The sequence below is a fragment of the Podarcis raffonei genome, chromosome 2 (assembly GCF_027172205.1).
Source record: "Podarcis raffonei isolate rPodRaf1 chromosome 2, rPodRaf1.pri, whole genome shotgun sequence".
Taxonomy (NCBI): domain Eukaryota; kingdom Metazoa; phylum Chordata; class Lepidosauria; order Squamata; family Lacertidae; genus Podarcis; species Podarcis raffonei.
Genome location: NC_070603.1, coordinates 25,146,728 through 25,171,561, shown reverse-complemented (window position 1 = coordinate 25,171,561; position 24,834 = coordinate 25,146,728). Strand labels below are relative to the sequence as shown.

Below are 24,834 nucleotides of genomic sequence, written 5' to 3'. Positions count from 1 at the left end.
CGACACTATTATTATTTATCTTATAACTTGCCCTTACACTGGGCTCTTTTAACGCACGAGCCAGATAAGCGTGGGCTGAGCCTCAGTAACACTGTGACATCAAGCACTCCCAGATCAATTTCACCTGGGACTAAAGTCCACTGTTAGCTGAACAAGTTGGAAAGATGTCGAGTACATGGAAAATCTGGAATAAACTGCAGAACTATTCAGAGTAAATTGCTGCATTTCTCTTTTGTCATGTACACATTGAGATAGCTGCCAACGCTGGCTAGTTAAATAGAAAAGTAGAAAACACGACCTAAGAGTTGATGCTGCTCACAGAGCCACAGCAAACAATTCTACATAAACACCCACAAGTCTGGCACTTCGGAAAATAGCTCACACCTGCAGCCACCCATTAAGAAGACTGCATCCCATATCACATCTATTTAACCCACAAGTCATTCACATGAAGGAAGGCATCTCATGTGGGAAGCAGTCTATGAAACTCACTTTCTGCCAAAGAAAGGCCTAGTGCTATTATGCAGCCCGTCCCTGCCTAGTCCGCACCAGCTTAGAAACTGCAGACCAGTATAATAAAAACGCTGATTACATTTAAGAATTTAAATCATTTTATTGCTTTACCTGCCATTAGGACAATCTATAACAAAAGGAATATATTAGCACATACAGTAAGTCAGACTTATAGTCAGGTAACGATACAAAAATGGTCCTCTGGTTGACTATAGCACTCTAGGGCAGTAGATTTTTTAAATTTTTTTATTTGCTAAGGTGTCCTAGCAAAAAAGATTACCTCTAAAGCCCTGAATGTTAGCTAAGGCAAACTATACCAACTGTGGATTCAAACATGTTTAAATTGCACACAAAGGTAAAGCTTTAACTGTGATTAATATTTAACTCAGACGTAGCTGGTTCATCTTAAAATCTTGTTGGTAAAACTACAAAAGGGAGTAAACAGCAAGCTAAAAAGACGCAGTAGTGAAACTTGATTAGAAAGCCTTATATAAAAAAATGTGCATTTTTGTGGCGCTCTAACTAGCTTACATAAGATTTAAAATCTTTTTGGTGCTTTAACAAGGATCAAATCAAGCTTCAAAAGTAAGAAAGGTATTCGGGGGGGGGGGGGAGCAATCCCTGGATAGATTCAAACTGAATGAAGTTTTGGAGGAAAATAGCATTAATGGACTTCCGAAGAGAACACAGGTGGAAATTCCCAAAGGCATATCCTCATCAAAGTCTTCAGCACGGACAGAAAGAATTCACAATGTAGATTTTACATTTTATATGCATCTAGAAATGAGGACATGTCAATACCCCCTCCCCCTTTTATATATATATACTAAGGCTCCTATTCCCCAGACATTGCTAATCGTATTTAATTAAGCATTCTTTCCAGCAGCCAACAAGTCAGAATGGTACACACCAGGTCCAGTTTCTGGGGGGAAAGTAAGGAGGGAATGGCAGGGAGCTGGACTGGTAAGAAATAGTTGCACAACTAATGCAAAAAACTTGCTGTCACTCCCAAATAAAACCCTAGACTAGTTTTAGATAATTTACATGTTATAAGGAAACCAAATTGCCTACCTTATCCACCTGCAACATTCCATATAGTAGGCAGCACAGGGTGCACACAAAATATTGTAACACAAACCTGGTAAATACTGAAACACATTTCAGACTTGACAACAGGGTCAACTTTCCCAAAAGCTATTCTGTCAGATCGGTATGAGAATCTGGGACAAACCAAAGAGAACAAGACTCGAGACTGAACATCTGCTCAGACTGAATATCTGAGAAAGGTTAGAAGTTACTAAAACTTCTGATTGGACAAAAGAGATTCAGCAACAAGAGTTTACAGGACACTGTTTTTCTGTTTCCAGTCTTCCACATGAGCCAGATTCTTGTCATCTAACAAGGAGTGTGTAGTCCGGTCCTGCACTGAATGCCAACAGAACCATTCAATATCTGGTGCTGAAGTTAACAGGGAAGGCAAAGCTTGAAAGGGTCAGACAGAAGACTGAACGCACAGGATGCACCCTTCAGTTTCCTGGTCTACATACACTGCATGTGGGGTATACTATTTGGCACTAGCTAAGGAGCAGTGCAATTATTTTGCCAACACCACCACCAATATATAGGTGTCTAATCCATTGGATGGGTATTGAGAAATTGCACAGGGGGAAAAATAGAAGGGGCAAATATGAATATTCACAACTGAGAACAGGCAAAGGGGAAGGGTAACTGTGGCAAGAATATCAGCAACACTGGCAGCAGGTGCCAGAACAAAAGCTTGTACACAAAAACCTGACAAACGATAACCAAGCCCGTCGTGAACCAACTGAAATGGATACTGATGCATCAAACTATCAAACTTCTAACTGTGGTTTTACTAAGGAGCTGATCTCAGTAAACCAAACCAAAGATAACCATATCCAGAACATTTATGCCAAGAAGTTGAGCTTAGAGGGTAAGTTCCTCTGCTAAGAGAAGTACTTACAGCAGAAAGTGACCACGCCCTGAAATAAATGTAGGAACTCACCAGTTGAGAAATGTGTGCCTCTTAATAATTTTCCACTGTTACATCCTTAACTCTATGGCAATAACCTTGGTACTAGGAAATTTTCCCAGCGAAAGGAATGGCAGTCACTGCCCGAGTTGGACACTGTACATTGCACAGAGAAAAGCAGTAACAGCAAAAAGACTCCATATAATTTTCTATTTATTTTAAATTGTATTGGGAGCACCAAAATAAATGCTCTAAAATTTAAAATGGTGCCATGAAAAGCAACTGATTTCTTTCTTTTTTTTTGTTTTCTTTTCCCCTCCCTCAGACAGACAGGAAGCTGCAATAGCCAGTGGCCATGTGGCTCTGCACAAGAGTAATGAAGCAGTCTGCATTTGTGAAGCATGTATTTGAAGAAGAAGGGAGACTTCAGACAGACAGAGACACAAAGCTGTTGTACTGCTGGATGTTCCGCTTGAGAATATCTGAGCATGGACCCAAGACACGCTCAAATCGGGGCCGGTCGAGCTTTACACATTTCAATGGGCCACGAGCAACAACCGTGGCAGCACGAGGACGGTTCATCAACAGGGCTATTTCACCTAAAAAACAAAATATTCATTTCAAAGAGAACAGGGTAAGGGGGGGGAGGTGATTTGAAACAGATCAACAGACTTTCCCAAAATAGAGGACTGCTCTAAAATTATCCCAAAATATTGCATAGTGTAAGAGTGTTAAGAATTATAGACAGAGATGTGGAGGGCCAGAAAGATTGTGGGAGAAGTGTGCTTAGAGGGCTTATCCACACTTACACTTTGTCCTGCTCTTTCCAGGCACAGGTCTGCCCTTTAAAGCTCCGTATCTGAGTGTGGTTTTGTTTTTTTGCCCTGGGGCTTTCCCTGCGAAAACCTGCTCTTCAGTGCTCAATTGGAGCAAACATCAATTCGGGGTTTCTGTGGATTGTTGTTTGCTTCGAATAAGTGCTAAAGAGCGGTTCTTGTGGGGAAACTCTGGAATAAAAAAAAGGAGGGGTGCCTGGACACAGAGCTTTAAAGTGTGGAGTGTGCTTGGAAAGAGCAGAGGAAAGGGAAGTGTCAAAGTCATTTGCGCAGTGCTTCCCAAGCAGTCAGTAGCCAGCTGGTTGTCAAGACACTTGGAAATTACTGCGCAAGGGGCTTTTGCCACCCTATGCTTGGAAAAGCTGTTTTCTGCAGGGATTGGCTGTGCAATCAGATTCCAGTTCTAACACTAGGTATCCTTGCAATTATTGTTTAAATAATACTCAGGAATTTATACTTCTAATATTTTTAAAAAGTACAATTCTATATGCTGTTATCCCTCATGTACTACATGATCTTCAAGAAGGAAGTAACATTTCCATAAATGTTACACTTAAAAGTATCTCCATAATTTGATGTAAGATTCATGACAAGGTTCAAGGTTCCTATTTCAGGTCTTTGGTAGTCTTTTCTGTTCAGAGTAGTACTATACTTAATCTTACAGCAAGTAATAAAAATAAATCCCCAGCTTATTTAATTAATAATCTGCAATAATGTTTCTATCGTCCCGAACTCAAGTTTTCCATTGCAGAAGTTGAATCCAAAGTTTTAGAAGCGTGTTAAAGTACAACTAAACTACTAAATGGCCCAATTCATATGATCATATTCTGGACTGATGAGACAAGTTTTGCATGAGCTTAATATACCCACGTGCAGCCTCTCTTCATGTAAATAGGGAAACAAACCAGGAAGCAGTCATAAACCACAGCTTCTGGTACATACGAACCAGGAGCTTTAGTTCAACATCTCCAAACAAGCTAGAATGCAGATGCCAACCGTGGTTTAAAAACAGCTTCTGTACCCACCCTAGAAGAGTGGCAGGTGAAGGTGATGGACTATATGGAACTGGCGGAAATGACTGGCAGAATCCGAGACCAGGGAGAAGAGTCGGTGGAAGAAGAGTGGAAGAAATTCAAAGACTATTTACAGAAACATTGTAAAATTAATGAATGTTAAAATGATGTTGGATTGAAATTGAGTGGCCTTAGAAACAAGATCAATAAGAACGTGTAAAAATGGATTGATAACGGATGAAAATATATAGTTATAATATGTTGAGATATAGAGTTATAAATGTAAGAGGGTAAGGATTTGCTGAACTAACCATGTGAATGGGAATACAAAAAAGGGAGGTGTGAGGAGGTCAGGGAAATAAGCAAACGAAATTTAAGATATGAAAAAATTGATTTGTTTTTAATTTTTTCTATCTATTTTTTCTGTATTTTGTATTTTTTTCTATGTATTTTTGTATTTTTCTCTTTTTTTCTCTTGTTTTCTTTTTATTCTGTAATTTTCTTCTTTTTGTAAAACTTCAATAAATATATTTTTAAAGAAAATAAAATAAAAACAGCTTCTGATCCCTAACCCATTGGTCTGGAAGCAATTAACAGTTGTTCCCAGATTGCATGACATGGGAACCTATGGTATTTGCAACTTGTTTCTCTGGTCTCATGAAGGGAGGAACAAAGGATACAACTGTGGGTGTATGAAGTTCATGTATATCCTGGCTTATTAAGCCAGAATCTGATCGTGCAAGTACAGTCTATGTCCAAAAAACAATTAAGCAACTGCAGAAGCCAGCATCCAACTTGAAAAATTTCCCTGAAGTTTGCTTTACTTGTTACTAAATTACAAACTATTTTTTTTTCTGTAGCTTCCCATGGGTTAAAATCATATCAATCTGATTTCAATGTTTTCTTACTTTACAATATGATCTCGTGGCTTATTCTCCATTCCAGGAAGGGTAGTATTATAGGAGTCTATGTGTTTTTGTGAGCCTCATGAGATGGAAAGGAGCAAAGGGGAGGAGAGAAGCCAAGTCTCAGGGGACCAGGAAGGGGGCTGCTTTAAAAATATATACCATTATGTCATTTGCATTGGTCTTATGCCTTAAGTATTTAAACGACATTGTCAACTTAAAACAGCAAGAAAACTCACCAAAATAATCAGATGGTGCAAGCCTGCCCACTTCAACAAATTCTTCATGCTCTGACCTGCGCTGTAACACAGCAGCTGTACCCTTTAAATGAATTAAAGAGTTAATGACCAGATTTGTTTTAGTAATCCTATGCAAAAAGCAACAACTTCATGACTTAAAGCAGAAACATCCCCATTAAATTACTTGTCTTAACCTATCCCATTTAATCCTAATATCCTCAAAAGGGGAGAGTATAAAATACCATTCAGAAGCACATTTCACAATTGAACTAAGCATTCCTACATGTATAATTCTGCCACCACAGGATTTGTTAAAGGGATTTATTGTCATCTATGATCAAATCTGTTATCACGGAAAATAATTTGCAAATACGTTTTATGTCCAGAGAACCAGTATTGATGCAAGCAGTCTGCAAATGACTTTTTAAAAACACAAAACCACCTTTCATCATATCCAGAAGCATTCCCCAAACAGGTGTCCTCCAGATGTTGAACCACAACCCTAGCCAGCATAGCCAATGGTCAGATATGCTAAGAGCTGTCACTCAAAACATCTGGAAAGCACCCGGTTGCGGAAGGTTAATATAACCCAAGTAACTGAAATGTATGAGACAAATACAGCTGCTAGTAGCTAATTCCAAAACAACATTGTTATAAATACTCACCTCCAAAATAATGAAGAACTCGTCTCCTGGTTCTCCCTGCACCACAATCTTTTGTCCATCCTCAAATTGTACTGGCTCTAAAGCATCAGCTACTGTGAGACGCTCCCATTTGTCAAGGGATTCTAAATAAAAATAAAACAAGTTGGTTTATTTGGCTGTATCCCAAAGATTTAGAATTAGATCCCGTTCATCTCACATAAGAATACGCTCTTCCAGTTTTCCTACAGCAAACCCTTCTACCACATTTCATCTCACTGCCATAAACAAATTAATCATCCATTCACAATTTGTGATTTAGCAGCTGTAGCTTCAAACACAGCACTTCAACATTATATGCTCCTTCTGTGATGTTCACAGTAGGGCAAGACTCAAATATTCTATTAGCGATGCTAAGAAATTCTTCACACTCACCCAGTATTGACACTTTACTAAGAAATTCTTCATACATCTTTCTCTTTCTCAATGTGCTACCCTGGAGGAGAGAAACACACACAAATGGATCTGAAAATTACTCTTCTGTTTAACTATTTAGAATACCAGGAAAAATTGAACAGGTCATAGAAATGTTTACAATGCAATCCTATTCATTTCTACTTGTAAGTAAGTCCTCCTCAGTTAAACGAAACTTACTCCCAGATAAGTGCACATAAGAGAGGTTTTCAACCTTTTTGAGTCTACGGCTCCCATGACCAACTACATTCTTTCTGCGGTGCTCAGAAGCCCAGTTTATGTCACTCCCTTTTTGAAAACCATCCCTTGTGGAGTGTTCCCTCAGCCTCCTCTCCTTGAGAGTCCTCTGGGCAGCGGCTGCTGCTGCCCCTGATCTCTGAGCTGACCCCTTCCTACCCCAAACAGAGGTGCCTCCTCACACTGCCCCACAGGGGTCTGGGAAACACCCCCTGGCCAGCCCTAGAGGCACCATTTGCCTGGGGAGCTTGTAGCCAGGGCTGCTGCAACAAACAGCAATGCAAGCCTTTGGGAGGCAGAGACACAAGAAGGCATCAGAGGGAGGGAGGGAGGGAGGGAGGGAGGGAGGGAGGGAAAGAAAGAGGGACAAAGGCCAGTGTTGCCCGTGGCATTCCTGACTATCATTCAAGGCACCCCAGGCTGCCACAGCACACTGGTTGAAAACCACTGAATATAGGACGGCAAACTTAAATGGTTCAAGTCTTGTGTACACCATTCTAATATAAGCCCTAAGCTGCCTGTAAGCCCAGTTTTCCACCATAATTAGCTAATGATCATGAACAGCATACCCCCTTAAAATTTATGCTAAGGCTGGGTGGCTGGAGCAACCCAGTCAGATGGGCAGGGTATAAATTATTTTTGTCATCATCATTATACACTCACTTATCTGGGAGTAAGCCTCTTCTGAAGTCACTGAACTTAGTTCAAAGAATGGACCTATAGGCTTGCACTGTAAATAGTCAAATGGTGGACTGTATCCAATACTGTCAATGCACAAAGGCAAACTCGGCCCTCCAGATGTTTTGGGACTACAATTCCCATCATCCCTGACCACTTGTCCTGTTAGCTAGGGATGATGGGAATTGCAGTCTCAAAACATCTGCAGGGACCTGTATGCATATGCCTGCACAAAGAGAATGAACTTGGGCTCAAGCAATGGGATTTCACATTCCTTTCATGGTAGCAGCTTCGATGCTGTCCCAGTATCTCAGACAGTCCATAAATCCCACTGAGGTCTCTTTTGGCCTTTACAACAGAGTAAGCAGGAATATTCACTCTTACTGAAGAGTCCATTTGCTCAACTTAATAGGCAAGACCTTTTGTCCATTAAAAGTTATTTAGTAAAAAAGTAAAGCTTGGCTGGGATATAGTAAACTAGAAACCCACAGGTCCCATTATCAGTGTGAGGAAAAAAATGTGTGTCTCACCTTCCCATATTTAATACTCAATACACACTCTGCGGCAGTAGTCTTTAGGAATCTAAGCCTTGGATATAAATATAGTTCTCTTGCGCTAATTTTAAATTCCAACACCCTTTCTCTGTCCTGAGTGTGTAAAAACCTCTTAGTAATCCCAGCAGAAGACTGGCTTTGTCTGGAAAAACAGCATGGGTGTGTGTGTGTGTGTGTGTTTAAAAAAGAATGCAAATAAGCTCAACTGAAAGCCCAGATTTACTGCTATTGAAAGTCTCAAGCTTCAAAATGCAATTGCATCCTGAAAATTGCATGCACGTAATTGCAAAATGCGTAACTACTTTTTGCTTAATTGCAAACATCCTCTCCTCTGCATGAAGATCAAGGCAGACGAAGGAAATACAACTGTACACTTTGCATGAAAAGCCCCTCCCCCCCAGCAGAGGATCAGATGAGTGGGTGCACCTAGAATCACAGAATTGTAGAGTTGGGATCGAACCCCCGACCCTGAAATTACTAAAAGTCTCATGCTCTACTGACTGAGCTGTATTCAGGAGTTCTCCAACGCTGCTGTTCAACTTTCCTATATGCTCATATTGATTTATACAAACTCAAGTCACAATACCTCAACACCAAAAAAGCCACTCTCTCTTTCAAATTCATTTATTTAAAAACATAAAAAATTACTTACCATAAGGATTCTTCTATAGCTGTCTCTATCAATGCCCCACAGTTTCACATTAGTTTTTGCTTTGACAGTTGCTGCTCGGGGTGTTCCATAGATCAGTGCGAGTTCACCAAAGCTGCCCCCTTCTCCAACACTGGTGGCCCATTCATTGTTAACATATACCTAAGGATGCAACACACAAAGTTGAGGACAGGAATTTTGCTGCAAATGTATCCCCTGAAACAATATGGTTCAAAAAATATGATATGGAACATTTCAAAACTGGTTAAATGTTCCAATTTGGATAATATTCTAATTCCTTTTCACAGCAATATTCCACAAAACACGTGTGCCAAGAGGTTTTCTGTTTTTGTTTTGAGAAAAGCTTATCACTGGGCACCATTTGTTCGGCCCTTGCATAATATTCAAATAAGTGATTTCATTCTGGGAAGGAGTATTAGCTGAAATAAGTAATATTACAAATCACAATGTACTGTATAATCCAAGTTTGGGTTTATTAAGAATTTTTATGGTAGATCAACGTGCTTTATTATATAAAGATCTTAGGAGTTTCTTGTTAATGCTGTGATTACTTCCTTATGGCACAGAATTGGAAAGGGCTTGAACATTTGCATATGATGGAGACAGAATGCATGGACTACTGCCCTATCTGAAAAACTAGCCCAAAGGGTTCATGTATTGATGCAGACTATTTTATTGAAGTTTGGTACCCATTTGCAAACTACTCAAATGAATACCCTGATGATTGGCATCCACCAACCTTGCACATGGACTTACGGCAAAATTTTATACATTAATCTTCTGTTCCAGAGTGGGGAAAATTTCTTGTACTGTTATTACATTGTTGAAACGTAAATTGTAAATAAGTGATTTATTTAACAGGATGTACTACCTAATGTGCTAGCAACTTACGGCTTGATTTGATATCATAAGGCATAAATTTTATACCCATTTACCTGGGAGTAAGCTTGACTGAAGGGACACGGGTGGCACTGTGATCTAAACCACAGAGCCTAGGGCTTGCCGATCAGGTCGGCGGTTCGAATCCCCGTGACGGGGTGAGCGCCCATTGTTCGGTCCCAGCTCCTGCCCACCTAGCAGCTTGAAAGCACGTCAAAGTGCTTCCAGCGGGAAGGTAAACGCTGTTTCCGTGCGCTGCTCTGGTTCGCCAGAAGCAGCTTAGTCATGCTGGCCAAATGACCTGGAAGCTGTCTGCGGACAAACACCAGCTCCCTTGGCCTATAGAGTGAGATGGGCGCTGCAACCCGAGTCATCCGCAACTGGACCTAATGGTCAGGGGTACCTTTACCTTTTTAAGCTTGACTGAACTCTGAATAAACATGTATAGTATAGACTTACAATGTTTTTAATTGCTTCTCCACCACTTTGAGAATTAGAAAAGCAGGTTAAAAACTGTAAATAAAAATGCAACCTAAAAACAAGGGCTTTTCAGTTTAATAGTTCTAAGACAGGCATCCCCAACCTGTGGCCCTCCAGATGTTTTCGCCTACAACTCCCATGATCCCTAGCTAACAGGACCAGTGGTCAGAGATGGGAATTGTAGTCCAAAACATCTGGAGGTCCGAAGGTTGGGGATGCCTGTTCTAAGACATTACATTTCAGAGTCTCAGTTTAGCCTGATCACTGGTACATTTTTGTTATTGAATGTTATTCTAATTGACTTATTTTAAAATGGCTGTTGCATTATGATTTATACTGTATGTTTTTTTCTGTTTGTTTTAACAAAATTGTATACCTGTTTTTAATATAAGCCATCTTGGGAAGACTAAAGTTTTGAAAGGCAGAACAGAAATATATGACATATGATGGGCTGCCACTCCTGCTCACCAACCCCTCCTCCCGTTACACCTAACCAAGCTGCTCTCTGAAGAGCCTCCACCTGCTCCTTTAAATGCCCCTCTGGTGGCATTTAATTGGGGAGGCGCTTCAGAAAGCACCTCTCTGCCTCCTTTAAATAGCTTGCCTGGTCTGCCTGCCATCCATGCTGCTTGCCTGCTGGTCTGCCTGCTGTTCTGTCATGAGTTGCCATGCCCACCTATAGCTGACCATGCAAACGGTAGTAACTAATAAGCTTCGGACAAGGCTAGAGGAAAGGGAAACTGTGGTAAGGGGAAAATGGGAGGTCCCTGATATTTGTCTGAAATGCAAAAGCACGGACACAGACAATGTTCCCATTATTGCCCATGTGAAGCATTGTATGTGCTTAAAATATTCTGCAGCACTGCAGTAATATAGTTTAGAAAAGACTTACATCCATTTCTCCTTGATCAACCACATAGAAGTTATCCCCTTCATCACCTACAAAAATTGAAATACAAGTTTGAGAAACAATTATAGGTTTAGAAGAGGCAGTTATCAACCTCTTCCATTCTAGAACCATCCAGCAAAAATGACATCCATACAAAAGCTCACATATGCTTTTTTTGAATTTGGAACAGCCATGCTTTCCTTTAGGCTTCATAGTCAAATATATTCATTATATTTATAATTCCCACTTCACTCCTACATGTAATTAAAACGAAGGAAGCTATTTACCCAGCTATCAGTATGACAGGGTAGATAAGACTAGTAACTAGTCTAGGTAAAGTGCTCTTTGATCAAAGCCCTATTGCAAAAGCCATTGCTGGCAGAGGATTTTCACCTGACCACAAAACTCAAATAGAACACTGACATGGTTACAATGTGGGGAAAACAAGTCTAAGCTCAGTGATGGGGAACCTCCTTGCCTGCTGACCCTCCTCAAGCTATGCCCCCGCCTCCCTTATTAACCTGGGTGGGGAGATTTTAACCTCACCACCCAACACTGTGATGGGGATGAAAACTGGCCCTTCCTGGCTTCTCAACTGATTTGTTGGGAGGGTGCAATTTTCATCCCCATTACAGTGTTCAGGGTTGTTCTTGCTTTGTTGGCATCCATCTGTCTTGAGAGACAATGGAATGTGTGCCTGGGGGCGAAATCAAACTGCTCCATTAGCAGCACTGAAGTGACCTTCCTGGGATGCAAGCCTGGGCTGTGTGTATGGAGCTCCTGGGATGCCTAGACGATAAGACCCGCCCCCCACTCCTCTCATGGCCCTGCTGGTGTGGTCCAGCTTGGCTGTCAGCCAGAGTTGCCAGAAGGAGCTGTACAAGACGTCATCCAACTGCCATTCCGCATTTCTGCAGGGTTTACTCCTTAGCTTTTTCTTCTCCTGAAGATATCCCGCAAGGCAGCAGAGGTGTAGGATCAGTTTTCCTTCTCATAGATGGGCTACCTTCCCAGGTTGACAAGCCCCACCTGCCCCTCCACGTGCAGAAACTGCCTTCTAGACCATTTAACACACTATTGGTCTCATCCGCTCAATCTGCCAGAGCCTCTCTTTGCATACAGAGGAAGTCCCTAACTCACTGAGGGTTTTGACCCATTGGTTGCCCTCGCCTGGTTTAGTCGGCCAGTAAAAGTCGTTTCCTGGGGTGTGGCTGCTGTTGCATGCTGATGGCTCCTAGGAGCCACAGGTGAGAGTTGCGTGCAGGGTGGGGACCAAAGGTGGACAAACTACCCCAGAATGAGCATAACATGTTCCCCAGCAGAGGTACTACCCTTCTCCTAACATCCCATAGAGATGTTTAATCCTCCTCACAGTACATGCTACAGTGGGAATGAAAATGCCCCCTTCTCAGCTGATCTACATGGATCATATGAGATGGGGAGTTGAGAAAGTGAAGAACAGGTGCATGCCTGTGTTAAGAAGTGTGTGACTGTGTGCACATCTGGCCCAGCCCACCACTGGAATGCAACCCCAAACAGCTACCACTGGGGCCAGAACATAGGAAGCTCCCTGATAACGAGTTGGACCATTGGTGCATCTAGTTCAGTACTGTTGACACTGACTGGCACCAGCTCTCAACTGTTCCAGGGGACACTTCCAGCTCTACCTAGAATTGAAAACACATGCCCTACTGTTAAGCCCTGGTCCCTTCTAAAAGGTAAGTGACCAAAAAATGTTTGCCCACCCAGCTCTGAAAAACTAGCTGGAATTCTATACTTGGGATCTTTTTAGCAAACCTTGTGAATGAGATGAATAGAAAGCAATTGCCTATCTTCAATGCTTCAAACGCTAAGTAATTTTTCCACCAATATCACAATCAATCACTTGCCTTGCTGTATCACAGTCTCGCCAGCAATATAGGTGACAGGGAACATGGCATCAAAAATATCACTGAAAAAGATTTCAGAATTAATCAACAAAAGATCTAACATACTGCATGTGTGTGCTAATACAGACAAGCTTAGCATGCAGTTATTAAGGAGGCTGCATGTCTCAAAAGTCTAGACTAGAGTTGCTCAACGTGTTCTGGAGAGGGGGGAAAACAGCAGTGCTCACACAAGCTTTAGTTAGTTAGTTAGTATACCGCCCTATACCCATAGATCTCAGGGTGGTTCACAGGATAAACATTAGGTTTGGTGAATTAAACTTCAGGTTATTCTTATCTCTTCCCATATTGACAGACACAGGGGCAACATAAACAGGCTGACATCATCATGAACATTCCCCTCTTCTCCTTGCCCCAAACTAATCCAATTAATTGTATGAATGTAGAGCACGTTATATGGCATTTTGGCAATCTAAGCCACAACAATGTCTGAAGTGGGGGCCCAAAAACCATTCAGTACAACTTAACTGGCCTGGCTAGGGAACTGGCTAGGCAACTTATACTGCATTATTTTTACTTGTTAGCTAGCTGTTGTTGTTTTTTGCCACAGTTCAAAGCAATTTACAATATTTTAAGCAAACACACAAACACATTAAAACCAGTATTTAAAAAAAAAAATCCAAAAGACAATCCTATTTGTAAAGGGAATTGGGGGTTGCTTGTGCGTAAAGGGGGCTGCTGCTCTAGGCAACGTTGCCTGGCTGAACCTTTCCCTGGCTGGACAGCCCTTTCTCCATGGCTGTGTCAGTCGCTGGCAGAATCCGTCAGTGGGCGTTTCCTGAACTTCTTCCAACATAGAAGCTCTTTGACGCCAAGTCTCCGCCTAGCCTCCCTGCGTGGAAGCCTCCTGCGCAGAGTGGGCGTGCCCAACGGAGGTCCTGGGCTCTCCCCGCTGTCTCTGTGGAAGAGTCTTGGAGCCCTCTCTCCGCAGTCCCCCCTTGCTTCCTGGTGTCACTCCTATTTCCTTCCTCAAAGGAAGCATTCTCTCTCTCCCTGCTGGTCCCTTCTCCTGCATCGTTGGGGAGCCTTACCTCCACTCTAGGCTCCGATGGCAGTTCCCTGACACTATTTTTTTAAAAAAACAAGATTAAAACAACCCTCCTATGCAAAAAGGACATAGGCATTTAAAAGTCAAAGGTCTGACCGGAAGCAAAAAAAAAAAGAAGAAGCTTTGCCTTGTGTCTAAAGATATGTAGTGATGACACCAGGCAAACCTCCCTGGGGAGATCAACGCAGAAGAAGGGCCTCAGAATGCAAGTGGAGGATCTGGTGCAGTTCATATGGGGAGGTGGTCCTTGAGGTATTGTATTTATATTAACCATTATGCATGGTTCCAAAACTTGGGTCACAGTCAGCCTATTTATTCTTTCTACATGTTGCTCAATTCTGTTTATTTAAATATCCAGGTTCACAGATTTCCTACCTTCTTTCATTGTCATCAAGATGAGCAAAAAGCACATTCTTCTCTATGGCTTTTGCCAAAGCAGCCATAGTCTTGTAATCTTTTGGAATAACCTGTGGAATAGAAACACCCAAACAATACCGATTAAAGACCTAAGAGGCAAATGTTCTTTAAGCAAACCCATTACCAACAATATTTGAGAGGAGTTCCTTTTTTGGAAGGGAGCTCTGTGCAGTTTTATCCTATGTGAAGAAGTCATTCAAGTGGTAAGGAAAGGTTCTCAAGACTTCTTTAAGAAGCATGTTCATTCTAGATGCCCAGAAAAGCGAAAGTGTCCAGAATGAGATGTATCTTTCCTGGGTAAGTGCTGATTCAATGGCCAATCTGAAAGTATCTTTTCAGATAAGACACAACTATCAGGAGCCTCGATATGTAGAAAATTATTTGTCCACTGCCTCTGATAAGTCTATAAACCAAATTGCTAGACACACCAGTACCTCAAATGGTCATTCAGAACTCAAAATAATCTTACTTGAAACTGATGCAGGTTTTAGGAGTCACATAACCTAATGGTGCTCTTACACAATGATTGGGAATCTTGAATAACTACCATCCTAGGATACTTCCATCTTACTAACATCACACCTCTGAGGAGCTGCAATTGTGCTTACAGGTCCCCCAAGGGTCAACTCCCTAGTATCAGGCTTCCTGGAAACTACATAGAAGTCACAAGGATCACAAGAATGTCCTAGGAGACCTGGCTGCTCCTCTGGGAAAGTTATAGTCGATATTAATTGAGCAGACATTGCAGAGTCAGGGAGAAATGGTTTGTTTCCTCCAGCCAAGATTTTTCTAATAATTATTTCCTCCATATCTGTCAACTCAACTTATGTCAACCCAACCAAGCAGAAATCCAGGCTTATGTGAGAGAAATATAAAGGCAAGTTAGGAAGGCATTAGCACAACTTATCTAGGGAAAGGCCTGATACAACCTTATTTGGGATAGGCAAAGAAGGAAATTGTGCATACAAGACATAAAATATGCCTTGCAGGAAGTAAGAACTGGATGCAGCACCTTTCTGACATAAGAGGCAGCATCCTCTTCTGTGTAAACCTCTGCACTGATGGCACCACGCCTTCTGCGGCCCTTTACCACCGGATTCATGGGTGGAGGGGGAGAAATCTCATCTTCACGCGAGTCTGCACGGGAGCTGGCTTTCTGCTGGCACATGATCTGTTTTGTTTCTTCCTGCAGTGAAATAAAACAGTTCTATGTTAATAATCCACAAGGGTAGAAAGTTCACATCCATGCATATGCTCCTGGGAGAACTTGTTTCCTCCCTTGCACTTATCCTCATTTAAACACTGGCCATCAAGTTGCACTGTGCAATTTCAGATTATAACTTCCATTCTAAAATGTTTGTGCCCTCCATAAGCTCATGAAAGGTAACACAGGGATAAGGAAAGGGGAGAAAGCCCCATTGTGCAAGCAGAAGCCTGAAAGGGGTTTATTAGGTGACCTCTTTCGGGCTAAGGTTCCAATGGCTTTTGAGCAAATTTCAGAAATGGGAGGGACCAGACCACTACACAAAGCTGTTTTCCACAGCAACAGATCAATATCTTTAATTCTTAGCAACTCCACTCAAGCTAAAGGTCTCAAACACCCTTTATCTGTCCTGACTGTGCAGAAAGCAAAGAGAACTCAGTAATCCCAGAAGAATGCAAATAATGTCAATACAGAACTGAATGGCAAATCCTGCCTTAAAGCTTTGCATAGTTCTAAACTTCAAAATACAATGGGAATTCCATGTATACAATTGCAAAAATGCATGGATTTTGCAAGGAACACACATCTCCCTCTTTGCTGAGAGATTTTCACCTCTGCTGTGGTGTTGCAGAGAAAGGAGCTGCAATTATACACTTTGCACAACAGAACCCCTTTCTCCCTCACCTGCTCCTCATTGAACAGCTGATGGATGTGAGGGGACCCAGGAAGCTAGATGAAATCTGCATGTGGGCATCTGGCTCACAGACCAGGGATTCCCCATCCCTGTCCTAAAGAGTTATACGCAAGAAGGCAGAAAATATAGGATTTATGCTTTAACATTTCACTAATTTTAATCCTATCTGGCTGGCCTTGTGTTGGGGAAGAGGAATTTGACGTATTTCAAACATTTGTATTTAACTAAATATATTTTTTTAATTGGCACACTTTTAACAGCTACTTATACCTAGTACAAAAATCTGGATGAAGTTTCTAAATGCTTCTGATGCTTTAGCTGTCATGTATCATACTAGTGTTGAGTCCAATACATGAAATTGAGGCCATTTGCTGGATACTTTGAATGTTAAATTATTGCATTCAAAGAAATGCACCAGGCATGCAACATATGCAATATATTTTTGGTGATTCAGATGTTGCTCTGGCATATTGCTCTGCAGCGTGGTCTGTTATAATGAAGATGTTTATAAAATTCGAGTCTTCAATGAAACTCAAAAAAGGATCCTATACCTCTACTTTCTCTCATATATATAGAGTGTGTGTGTGTGTTCTTTACCTTGTCAACTTTTAAATTTAATAGTTCATCTTTGTAATACAGCTCAGATACTGTTTACATAGATAATGACATTACAGCTGCTCTTCGAAGATCATACAGTTCCTTTATCACAGCAACAGAATCCACAGAAAGCTTCATTATCTAAATGAATTATTCCAAATGCATAATGTATTTTAAATCAACTGATTCTATTTCCTTGAATTTCCGAAGGATACCAACAGAAACCAACAGGTCTCCAAGTATTCCTGAAACAATGTTACACAAAATCTGACTTGAATTAAACTGTCATAATTGAGAGATTCTTGATTAACAATCCTAATATGTCTGTCTCAGACATGGGTGAGATCTGTTGATAAATGAGCACACTTAATCCAATTATTTATAATTTTCAATAAAGTGATGTGAAGGGGGGAGGGAAACACATTGAACATTAACACAAAGTCCAACTTATTATTCATCTGATAGCCTGATTACCCACACACTTCCTCTTCGATAAGATTAATATGAACTCCTCTAAAAACTACTTTTTAATTCCTCTATTTATCAGCTTAATGTTGCTTAACCAAAAGGGCCCCTTGCTCAGTGCCATAGGACACTCCTTGCCAAAAAAATGGTTTTTCATGGCACATTTCTAAATTTCTAAGTAGGCATAAACATAGCACTGTACTTGCCAATTTTGCCTGCTCCAATGAACTCCCAAACCCTTTTCCATAAACCAAATTTAAAAACAGTGAGTTCCTTTACTCATAATGCCCTTGCATTTCATTCATTAATAAAAGGCATGAACATCTTTAAATTATATTTTAATATTTTAAACTATACACATTTTTTGCCCACATTTCTACAACACATCATTTTGTCAAGGTAACAAAATAAAATATAAAACACTTTTTTTTTTTAAAAGCCAGGCAGCGTCCATGGGTTTCAAACTGCTGTGGGCGATTGCAGGTTCTAAGCTACGGGTTGGTTGATGGAACCGCTGGGCTGAGCTGGCTCTATAAAACACATTTTGTCAAAAACCTGGTTTGTAAACAGTGGAGTCTTTTTTCATATCCCAGAATGCAAACACAAAACAGTTAATAAAACTATATCCAGGAGAAAAATGTGAACTATTTTCAGCAGTCTAAAAACAAAAGGCAGTATGGATCCTGCCCCTTTCCTTCCTGCCCATGCCCTCTGCTATCCCAGATCTGTTCTAGATGGTTGGGGGAACTGCCAGAACAGATTTAGAGGGTATGGGGAGTGCATTCCAGTGATCAAGGAGAAACCCTTGCACCAACAGAACGTTCACCTTAGCACTACACTGCATACAGCCAATTATATTTTTTTCCAGATTAACACAGCAGAACATTGTTTTGTCTTTTTTATTCCTTCATACAGTTTACCTTACAGTTTTAAAGTACTGTGAGCTCCACAGAGCACTGAAGGTACAGTGAAAGTGTGCACTATAAATTATCTTAAATAAAGCTCTTAAGCTTTGTGAGCCGACTTTCAATTAAATCAATAAAAGCTACCACTCATTATTCAAAGGAAACCATATTTAATATGCATACTCAATAAAAGATGACCAAAATAGTCTTAAAATTTACCATGCATGACCCTAGCCTTTCTGCCTCTATTATTCAATAGACCTGCACTGGTCAACTAAAACTAGACTAAAACTGTAGCATTCCATCTAAAAGTACAGTGGCTTAGATCCAGCTTTCCTTGCTCCTCTTCCCACTGTAGTTCCCTACACTTTCCCTCCCCCAAAAAACCATCCCTAAGTGTCAAGGGACCCTCTAAATGGTGTGGGACTGGGCATGGGGAATTGCAGCAGAACAGTGGAATTGTCAGAATACATGGAAGCTTCTTTTCTGCTGGTAAAAAACACTTTTGGATCCTAGCCAATAACGTATAAACTCGGAAAAATCACTTGCCTAGTTTTAGGGATCTGCGTAACTTGGCATTTAGATCAAGCCAAAATGCAAGTTGGACAGAACACTTGAATCTCTGTGCATTCTTATTAATTAAAAGTACTAGTGCATAATATACAAAAACTGGGGAGTTGAACAAAATGACTCTTCTATACAAAACAAAGTACGTTATTATCCTGACATTGTGCCTTAGGGAAAATGTATGAATTAATTTGTAACAATTAGCAGTGACTGCAGGAATCACTAAATATTGGTCTTATGATTTGCCTTTAAGTCGTCAGCTGCTATGGGATGAATGCTACTGACCTTCTCTCTTTCCACAGAATGTTGACACAGTGATGGGAGAAGCTGTTAGTGACACGGCAGTCAAAGAACAAGAGGGGAAAATTGTTGGGTAGCTTTGCTGCACAGCCATCTAAATTTACTGGGTAGTCACATAGCTTGTAAAAAGCGCAAGACAATTAGTGGGCTACTCAGCTAAGGACTGGTTTGTGATTAGATTAATAAGAGTTTTATACAAAGTGTACTGAAAGCAAAATCAGATCTGGGATGATCCAACTAAGGGCACAATCCAAACCGTCTGCCATTGCAGCTCAAATCGGGGGAGTCCTGCGCCCTGTGGCAGCTCCAGGCTGGCGCAGAATTCAGATCCAGATCAGGCCTGATGGCAGCTGGCAGCAGTTAGGTATCTGACTCGGGATCCAGTCCCATCACTTCCCTCAGAACACACAGTTTCGCCTCTTTCTGCAGGACTCCACCACTGAGCAGCCTACCAGTGGGCCATCTACCCACCAACAAGTGACATCTATGTTACTCCACTGGCAGCAGCCCAGCAAGCAAAGTGGAGGGACATAATTGCTCCATCAACCTCCACTCCCAGCCATGGTCTAGTGTAAAGGCAGGTTGCATTGCTCTGCCAGTCACTGCAAAAGCAGAGTGAGTTCTGCTCACACAACAGAGCCACCTTTCCCTGCCAACTCTTAACCCTCCTGAGTAAATCTGGGGTCAGTGCAGGGAGCGGAGATGGAGAAGACCCGTTCACTATGTGACTGGAAGTTATTCTGCTTGTGCAATGACTTATATGGGATGCTATGGGTTGAATCCAGCTAAAAAGACCACCATAATTAAATGGTCACGTTTCATAAGAATGCCCAAGAGTTTATTTCTTGCAAAATATGTTCTACTCTAAAAACCTTTTTTTTTTCCTTCCTAAAAGCAGAATTACCAGGTGTCTCTGTCTAGCTTCTGGATTTGCTGCTGCTTCCACTTAGACCAGAGAATTTTTGAGGCCCAATTTACATAACAGTAGCATTATCAGAGGGTGGTCCCATTTTATTGATATGAAATTCTACTTTGATTATATGTAAAACCTCTCAAGGATGCACAAGGGCAAAATTTGGCCATGCATGAGTCAAGAGTCCAGTATCTCACAAAGCAACACAATCTGACCTTATACCCCTCATGAGACCTATTTATTTTTCAATTAATTTTATGAAAACATTGCACAGATGCTTTTCTAGCAATCACATGGCAATAAACTCAAAAACACTGCTGCACTTTCCCCTTGGAAGATGGATGTACTCTCGGCTAATATTCTAGAAAAGTTGCAAATGGTTTTCCTACTCGCACCCATTCCTGAAGCTTATTTTTACCTTCTCCAGTCTTTCAAAATATTCCCGGAGGAATGCCATGGGTCTCTCAGGTCGCACTGTACATAGCTGGACGATGCAATCCTTCAGGAGTTGTTGGATATTGTGTTTTTGGACATAGTGTTCACATTCACGGAGGCTGCGCTCCTCTTCACTGTTAGTGCTGCCAGTGGCCATTGCTGCTATCTGAAATTAAAACATATTTTAAAAACTGCAAGAGATAGATGCCCTGCTATCACCATATTACGTCAATGATATTCAACGATTACAGCTGCCAGCCACGCTTTTTTAAAAAATATATTTTTTATTAACAAACCAATCAAATCACATTAATTCCAAATTACAAAGCTAAATTTTTAAAATTTTGTTGGGGGTACCCATGCTTCGAGGTCAGAAAGGGATCCAAACAACTCTCTTGCTGCTGCTTTAATATTCACAGTTCTGTCCAAATAATATTCACAGTTCTGGCCAATTTTCTCTTTATTGTTTTCCTCATCTTCTTGTTGTTATTATCATATATTCCTTTCTTTGTGACCTCTGATAGTCTCCACAAGCGGGTTAAAAACAGCTGCCAGCCACTCTTAATTGCAGAGATAGCTAATTAGCAGAAATCAAAACATTATATACTTCTAAACTTGAAATGGTGCTCAGTGTATTTGTCGGCATTCTGGATGAATGTTAACAACAGAAATAAGCACAGGTCTATGCTACCTCAGGAGTTGTGTCAAGCTAAGTTGCTCCCAATAAAGTAAAAATAAAATACTGCAATTAATGCCAGCTCCCTGACAAAATCTTACTGGATGCAAGATTTCCACAACTGGCAAACAAACATATCCAGAACTGTGTCGGTAATAGCATGTAAAAATAAAGTTTTATGGAAATAAAATACATTATTTCCCAACTGCCCAACACTTACTTGAGATGCAGCTAGCTGCAACCACTACAGGTATGCACAAAATTTACAGGAAGGGGTGCTGATCCCAGTATAGCCTTTCAAAAAGGAAGGAAGAAGAAAGTGAATAACTCCCAAGTGTTACTGTTCTATTAATACATACTTTTCTAGGTGAGATATTTAGATACATGACACAGATGGCAATATACTTGAAATTAACATATATAACCCTTCCCAACAGGAAACAGGCATGACAACAAAATATAATGTTGTGAAGTGCCCACACTACAAACACATGGCATCCTTGTCATCTGCAATGCTTGTAAAGAATCTAAAGATTACAATACACCTGTTCCATTTCAAAAAACATACACATACATATCTGGCATTTACATTAAGCTGCCTTGAAGTTCTACAGTTACTTCTTTTGTTTTGACAACTTGCATAATGAAGGTCAGTAATAAATGCCTTAATTAACTGTCCAAGAGTTAATGCCATGGCTCTGTGACAGCCTGCAAATAAGTCTGTGGAAAAAGCATTCACACTGCTGATAGACAGCATCAGACACCAGTGCTCAAACACAACTGCAAAAGAAGTAGCAGACAAGAAGCTTCTATTTCAAATAAATATTCTTAATTGTCTGAAGCATGTTAAAGTCTTCATCATGCAGAGCTTTGAAGAGCATTCATTTTAATAGAAACAAGGCCAAACTATTTCTGTAGCTAGATACTCTCACCAACTGGCAATTAACAGCTGATAAAGGACTTTTATTTGCTATAGGTATTTGCAAAGTAGATATGTAGTAGCTTCAAGTAGCTTCCAGGTAAAATGCTTGGAATTTTAAGATCACTGCAGTAATTTTCAGGGGCTCCTTTTCTGGCAGAGAAAACTCACAAAGTGTTTAGAATTCCTCATATAACTATTTAACAGTCATCTTTAAACAGTGAATAATGGAAAACAGCAACCTGAAGGTGGTAACCCAGGACATCAAAACAGCTCATCAAAATTCTAAGTGAGGATAGGGGTCCTCACATTTTATTGAAATATCAGGAGCAATTGATAGCACACATTTTCTAATCACAAAGAAGAGCCTCTCTATCACAAAAGGGCATTTGTAATTTATAGCAGCCTTGAATAACTTACTCTGATCATCTTTCAAGTTATCTTCCTGTGGCTTCCATAAATAAAAGCAACAGGAAAGCCCTAAGATGCTTCCTTCCTGTGAGAAGGGAGCACAGTTCATTGGGAGCTCATTTCCCCAGGATAGGAATACCCAGAAATTCAAGTACTGTACACAGCAATTATGGGCTACTTCAAAGGCAGCACTTGCTTGTTTCGTTCCTTGACTATGGGGAAAATGACACTCTCCCTATCCTGCAAAAGGTTATTCACTACACTGTAATGACTACAAAGCCAAGAGAATGACATGGGTCCCTTTCCTCCCTCCCCTTCATACATACCGTGAAACATACTGGAGGGCCCTAAGAAACTGCTTGTAAGATAAACAGACCCAGCTAAACTCTGGCTTAGGCACGTTTCAGCAGTAACCTTTCCACTTCTTTAAAACAGATGAAGATCGGGTACCCCCCACCCCATACCTATTATTCCTCCTTTAATCCTAACCTCCCCCTAGGTCTGAAAGTTCTCCCCCAAGATCACAAATCTCGTTTCTTTGTAAAAGAATCCTCCCTCCAAAAACCTACAAGCCTCTCTCTTAAATCGTCTACTAGAAGAAACCCCACAAAAAAACACCACTTTCCTCATGGGCTTCTCCTTAAATAATAATTTTAAAAAACAAAGGCTGCTTTATTCTACGCTCCTTCTCTGTGTCTACATGGCGTCATCTTCCACAGTGCACTTTCCTCCTAATCTGAGCCCCTCAACTTGCGTCTGACCCCCTGGACCCTCTTCTGCCCCCCGCCCGGGAAATAAACCTTGTAGCGTAAGCGCCCCCTTCCTCCCCAACACTGAAAAAAATAAAATAAAGCCACGCATGTGCTCTCCCTCCAAGCTGTGTCCGTGGGCCCCGTCCAAGGCCCCCTTCGGGCAACCCGTCTCTCCCGCCGGGATAAGGCTCTTCTCGGCAGGGCCGCCCTCACAACTCGAAGGAGGTTTATCCTCCTCCTCCTCTCCCATCCTCCGCCTCACCTGAGGAGAAGGAAGAGGCCTCTGCCGCCGCCGCCTCCCGCAGCTCGCCTCAGGTAAGCGCGCCGCCCCTCCCTCTCCCGCCTCGCCGCCCCCGCGTCACTCCGCCGCAGCACCACCCGCCGGCGAGCGCCTTAGGCCCACCGGCTCCGACTTACCTCAGGGTCCTCCTCCTCCCTGCCTGGGCCTCTCCTCGCGGGCGGGCCCCCCTCCTCCTCCCGCTGTCCCGAGTGGCGGCGGCCTCCTCCACCTCCCTTCTCCTCCTCCTCCTCTTTCGCCTCAGCGATCGCTCCCACCGGAAACCCAACTCCCTCCGCCAATCGCCGCCCGGCGTGACGTCAATGAGCCTCGCTCTCACTCGCCGAGCCGTCACCCGGGCAACCTTAAAGGGGACGACGCGCTTGCTTTCCCGTCGACGCCCTCGCCTCCGAGGGGAGAGAACGCACGCGCGCGGGTGAGGGAGAAGACAAGGAGGGAGGGGGGAAGAAGAGCAGGCGCGCGCCGATACGTAAGCCTTCCCTCTACTTAAAACGTCCGCTGACGTCAGGGCGCTCGTTGAGAGGGAGACGTGCCCTCTTCCCTCCTCCTCCTCCCCCTCCCCAACTTCTCTCTCTCTCTCTCTCTCTCTCTCTCTCTCTCTCTCTCTCTCTCCTATGCGCGCAGTCGGAGGGAGGGAGAGAGTGTAATAGATGAAACAGAGAAAGAAGAAGAGGTAGCCTCCAATGTTTCCCGGATGAAAATCAGGACATCCTATTCCATCATCATCATAGAATCTTATAGAGTTGGAAGGGACCACGAGGATCATCTAGCCCAACCCCCTTCAATGCAGGAATCTCAACTAAAGCATACGTGACAGAGGGCCATCCAACCTCTGCTTAAAAACCTCCAAGGAAGGGAGAGCCTACCGCCTCTCGTGGGAGTCTGTTACTGTCAGAAAGTTCTTCCAGATGCTTTGTTCCAGATGTAGGCCGCAGGCCGGGTCATTCCCCACATCTGCTTACTTACATTCAGTAACTTGGGCTGGAATGTTATATATACAGTTCTGACATCCTACAAAGCAATAACCGAATGTACATATAAGACTCCAGCAAGCAAAATAAAAACCTTGTTCCACTCACCCACACGTTCGTATTCACACGGTTAGTGTTTACTACTGAGGAGCCAAGATCTCACACCTAGCCATCAACCACCAGTTCCCAGCTCCCGCTTGTGAAGTGGTCAGACTCCCAACATGGGACGAGTGTTTGCTCTAGGCCCCAGGAATTGCTGCTACCAGGTATGCCTTCAGGAGCAGACCACATAGATTTTTGTAAGTGCAGACATGC

The 24,834-nt window shown here is 42.0% G+C and overlaps 1 protein-coding gene across 2 annotated transcripts; it reads right to left on the bottom strand.

Moving 5' to 3' along the window:
• Nucleotides 1-593: 593 nt before the first annotated feature.
• PRKAR1A (protein kinase cAMP-dependent type I regulatory subunit alpha) lies at nucleotides 594-23,784 on the bottom strand. Of its 2 annotated transcripts, none has more exons than XM_053375391.1 (12): nucleotides 23,668-23,784; nucleotides 21,389-21,462; nucleotides 20,476-20,658; nucleotides 15,425-15,598; nucleotides 14,371-14,462; nucleotides 12,891-12,952; nucleotides 11,005-11,051; nucleotides 8,736-8,894; nucleotides 6,576-6,636; nucleotides 6,165-6,286; nucleotides 5,500-5,581; nucleotides 594-3,105 (listed from the first exon to the last, which is right to left on the bottom strand). In XM_053375391.1, exons 3-12 carry the CDS (start codon nucleotides 20,647-20,649, stop codon nucleotides 2,933-2,935), a joined length of 1,146 nt encoding a protein of 381 aa, XP_053231366.1. In that variant the 5' UTR covers nucleotides 20,650-20,658; nucleotides 21,389-21,462; nucleotides 23,668-23,784; the 3' UTR covers nucleotides 594-2,932. The 2 variants fall into 2 exon arrangements, with proteins under 2 accessions (XP_053231366.1, XP_053231367.1); XM_053375392.1 differs by lacking the exon at nucleotides 23,668-23,784 and adding an exon at nucleotides 23,513-23,569.
• Between the last annotated feature and the right edge of the window lie 1,050 nt (nucleotides 23,785-24,834).

What these genes read in the sequence shown, in the direction of transcription:
- PRKAR1A (XM_053375391.1), bottom strand. Translation starts at nt 20,649, where the DNA reads ATGGCCACTGGCAGCACTAACAGTGAAGAGGAGCGCAGCCTCCGTGAA. An exon ending in CTGCCTCTTATGTCAGAAAG is followed by an intron (nt 14,463 to 15,424) that starts GTGCTGCATCCA and finishes TCTATTCCACAG; the next exon opens with GTTATTCCAAAAGATTACAA. An exon ending in TGCACCATCTGATTATTTTG is followed by an intron (nt 3,106 to 5,499) that starts GTGAGTTTTCTT and finishes TTTGTTTTTTAG; the next exon opens with GTGAAATAGCCCTGTTGATG.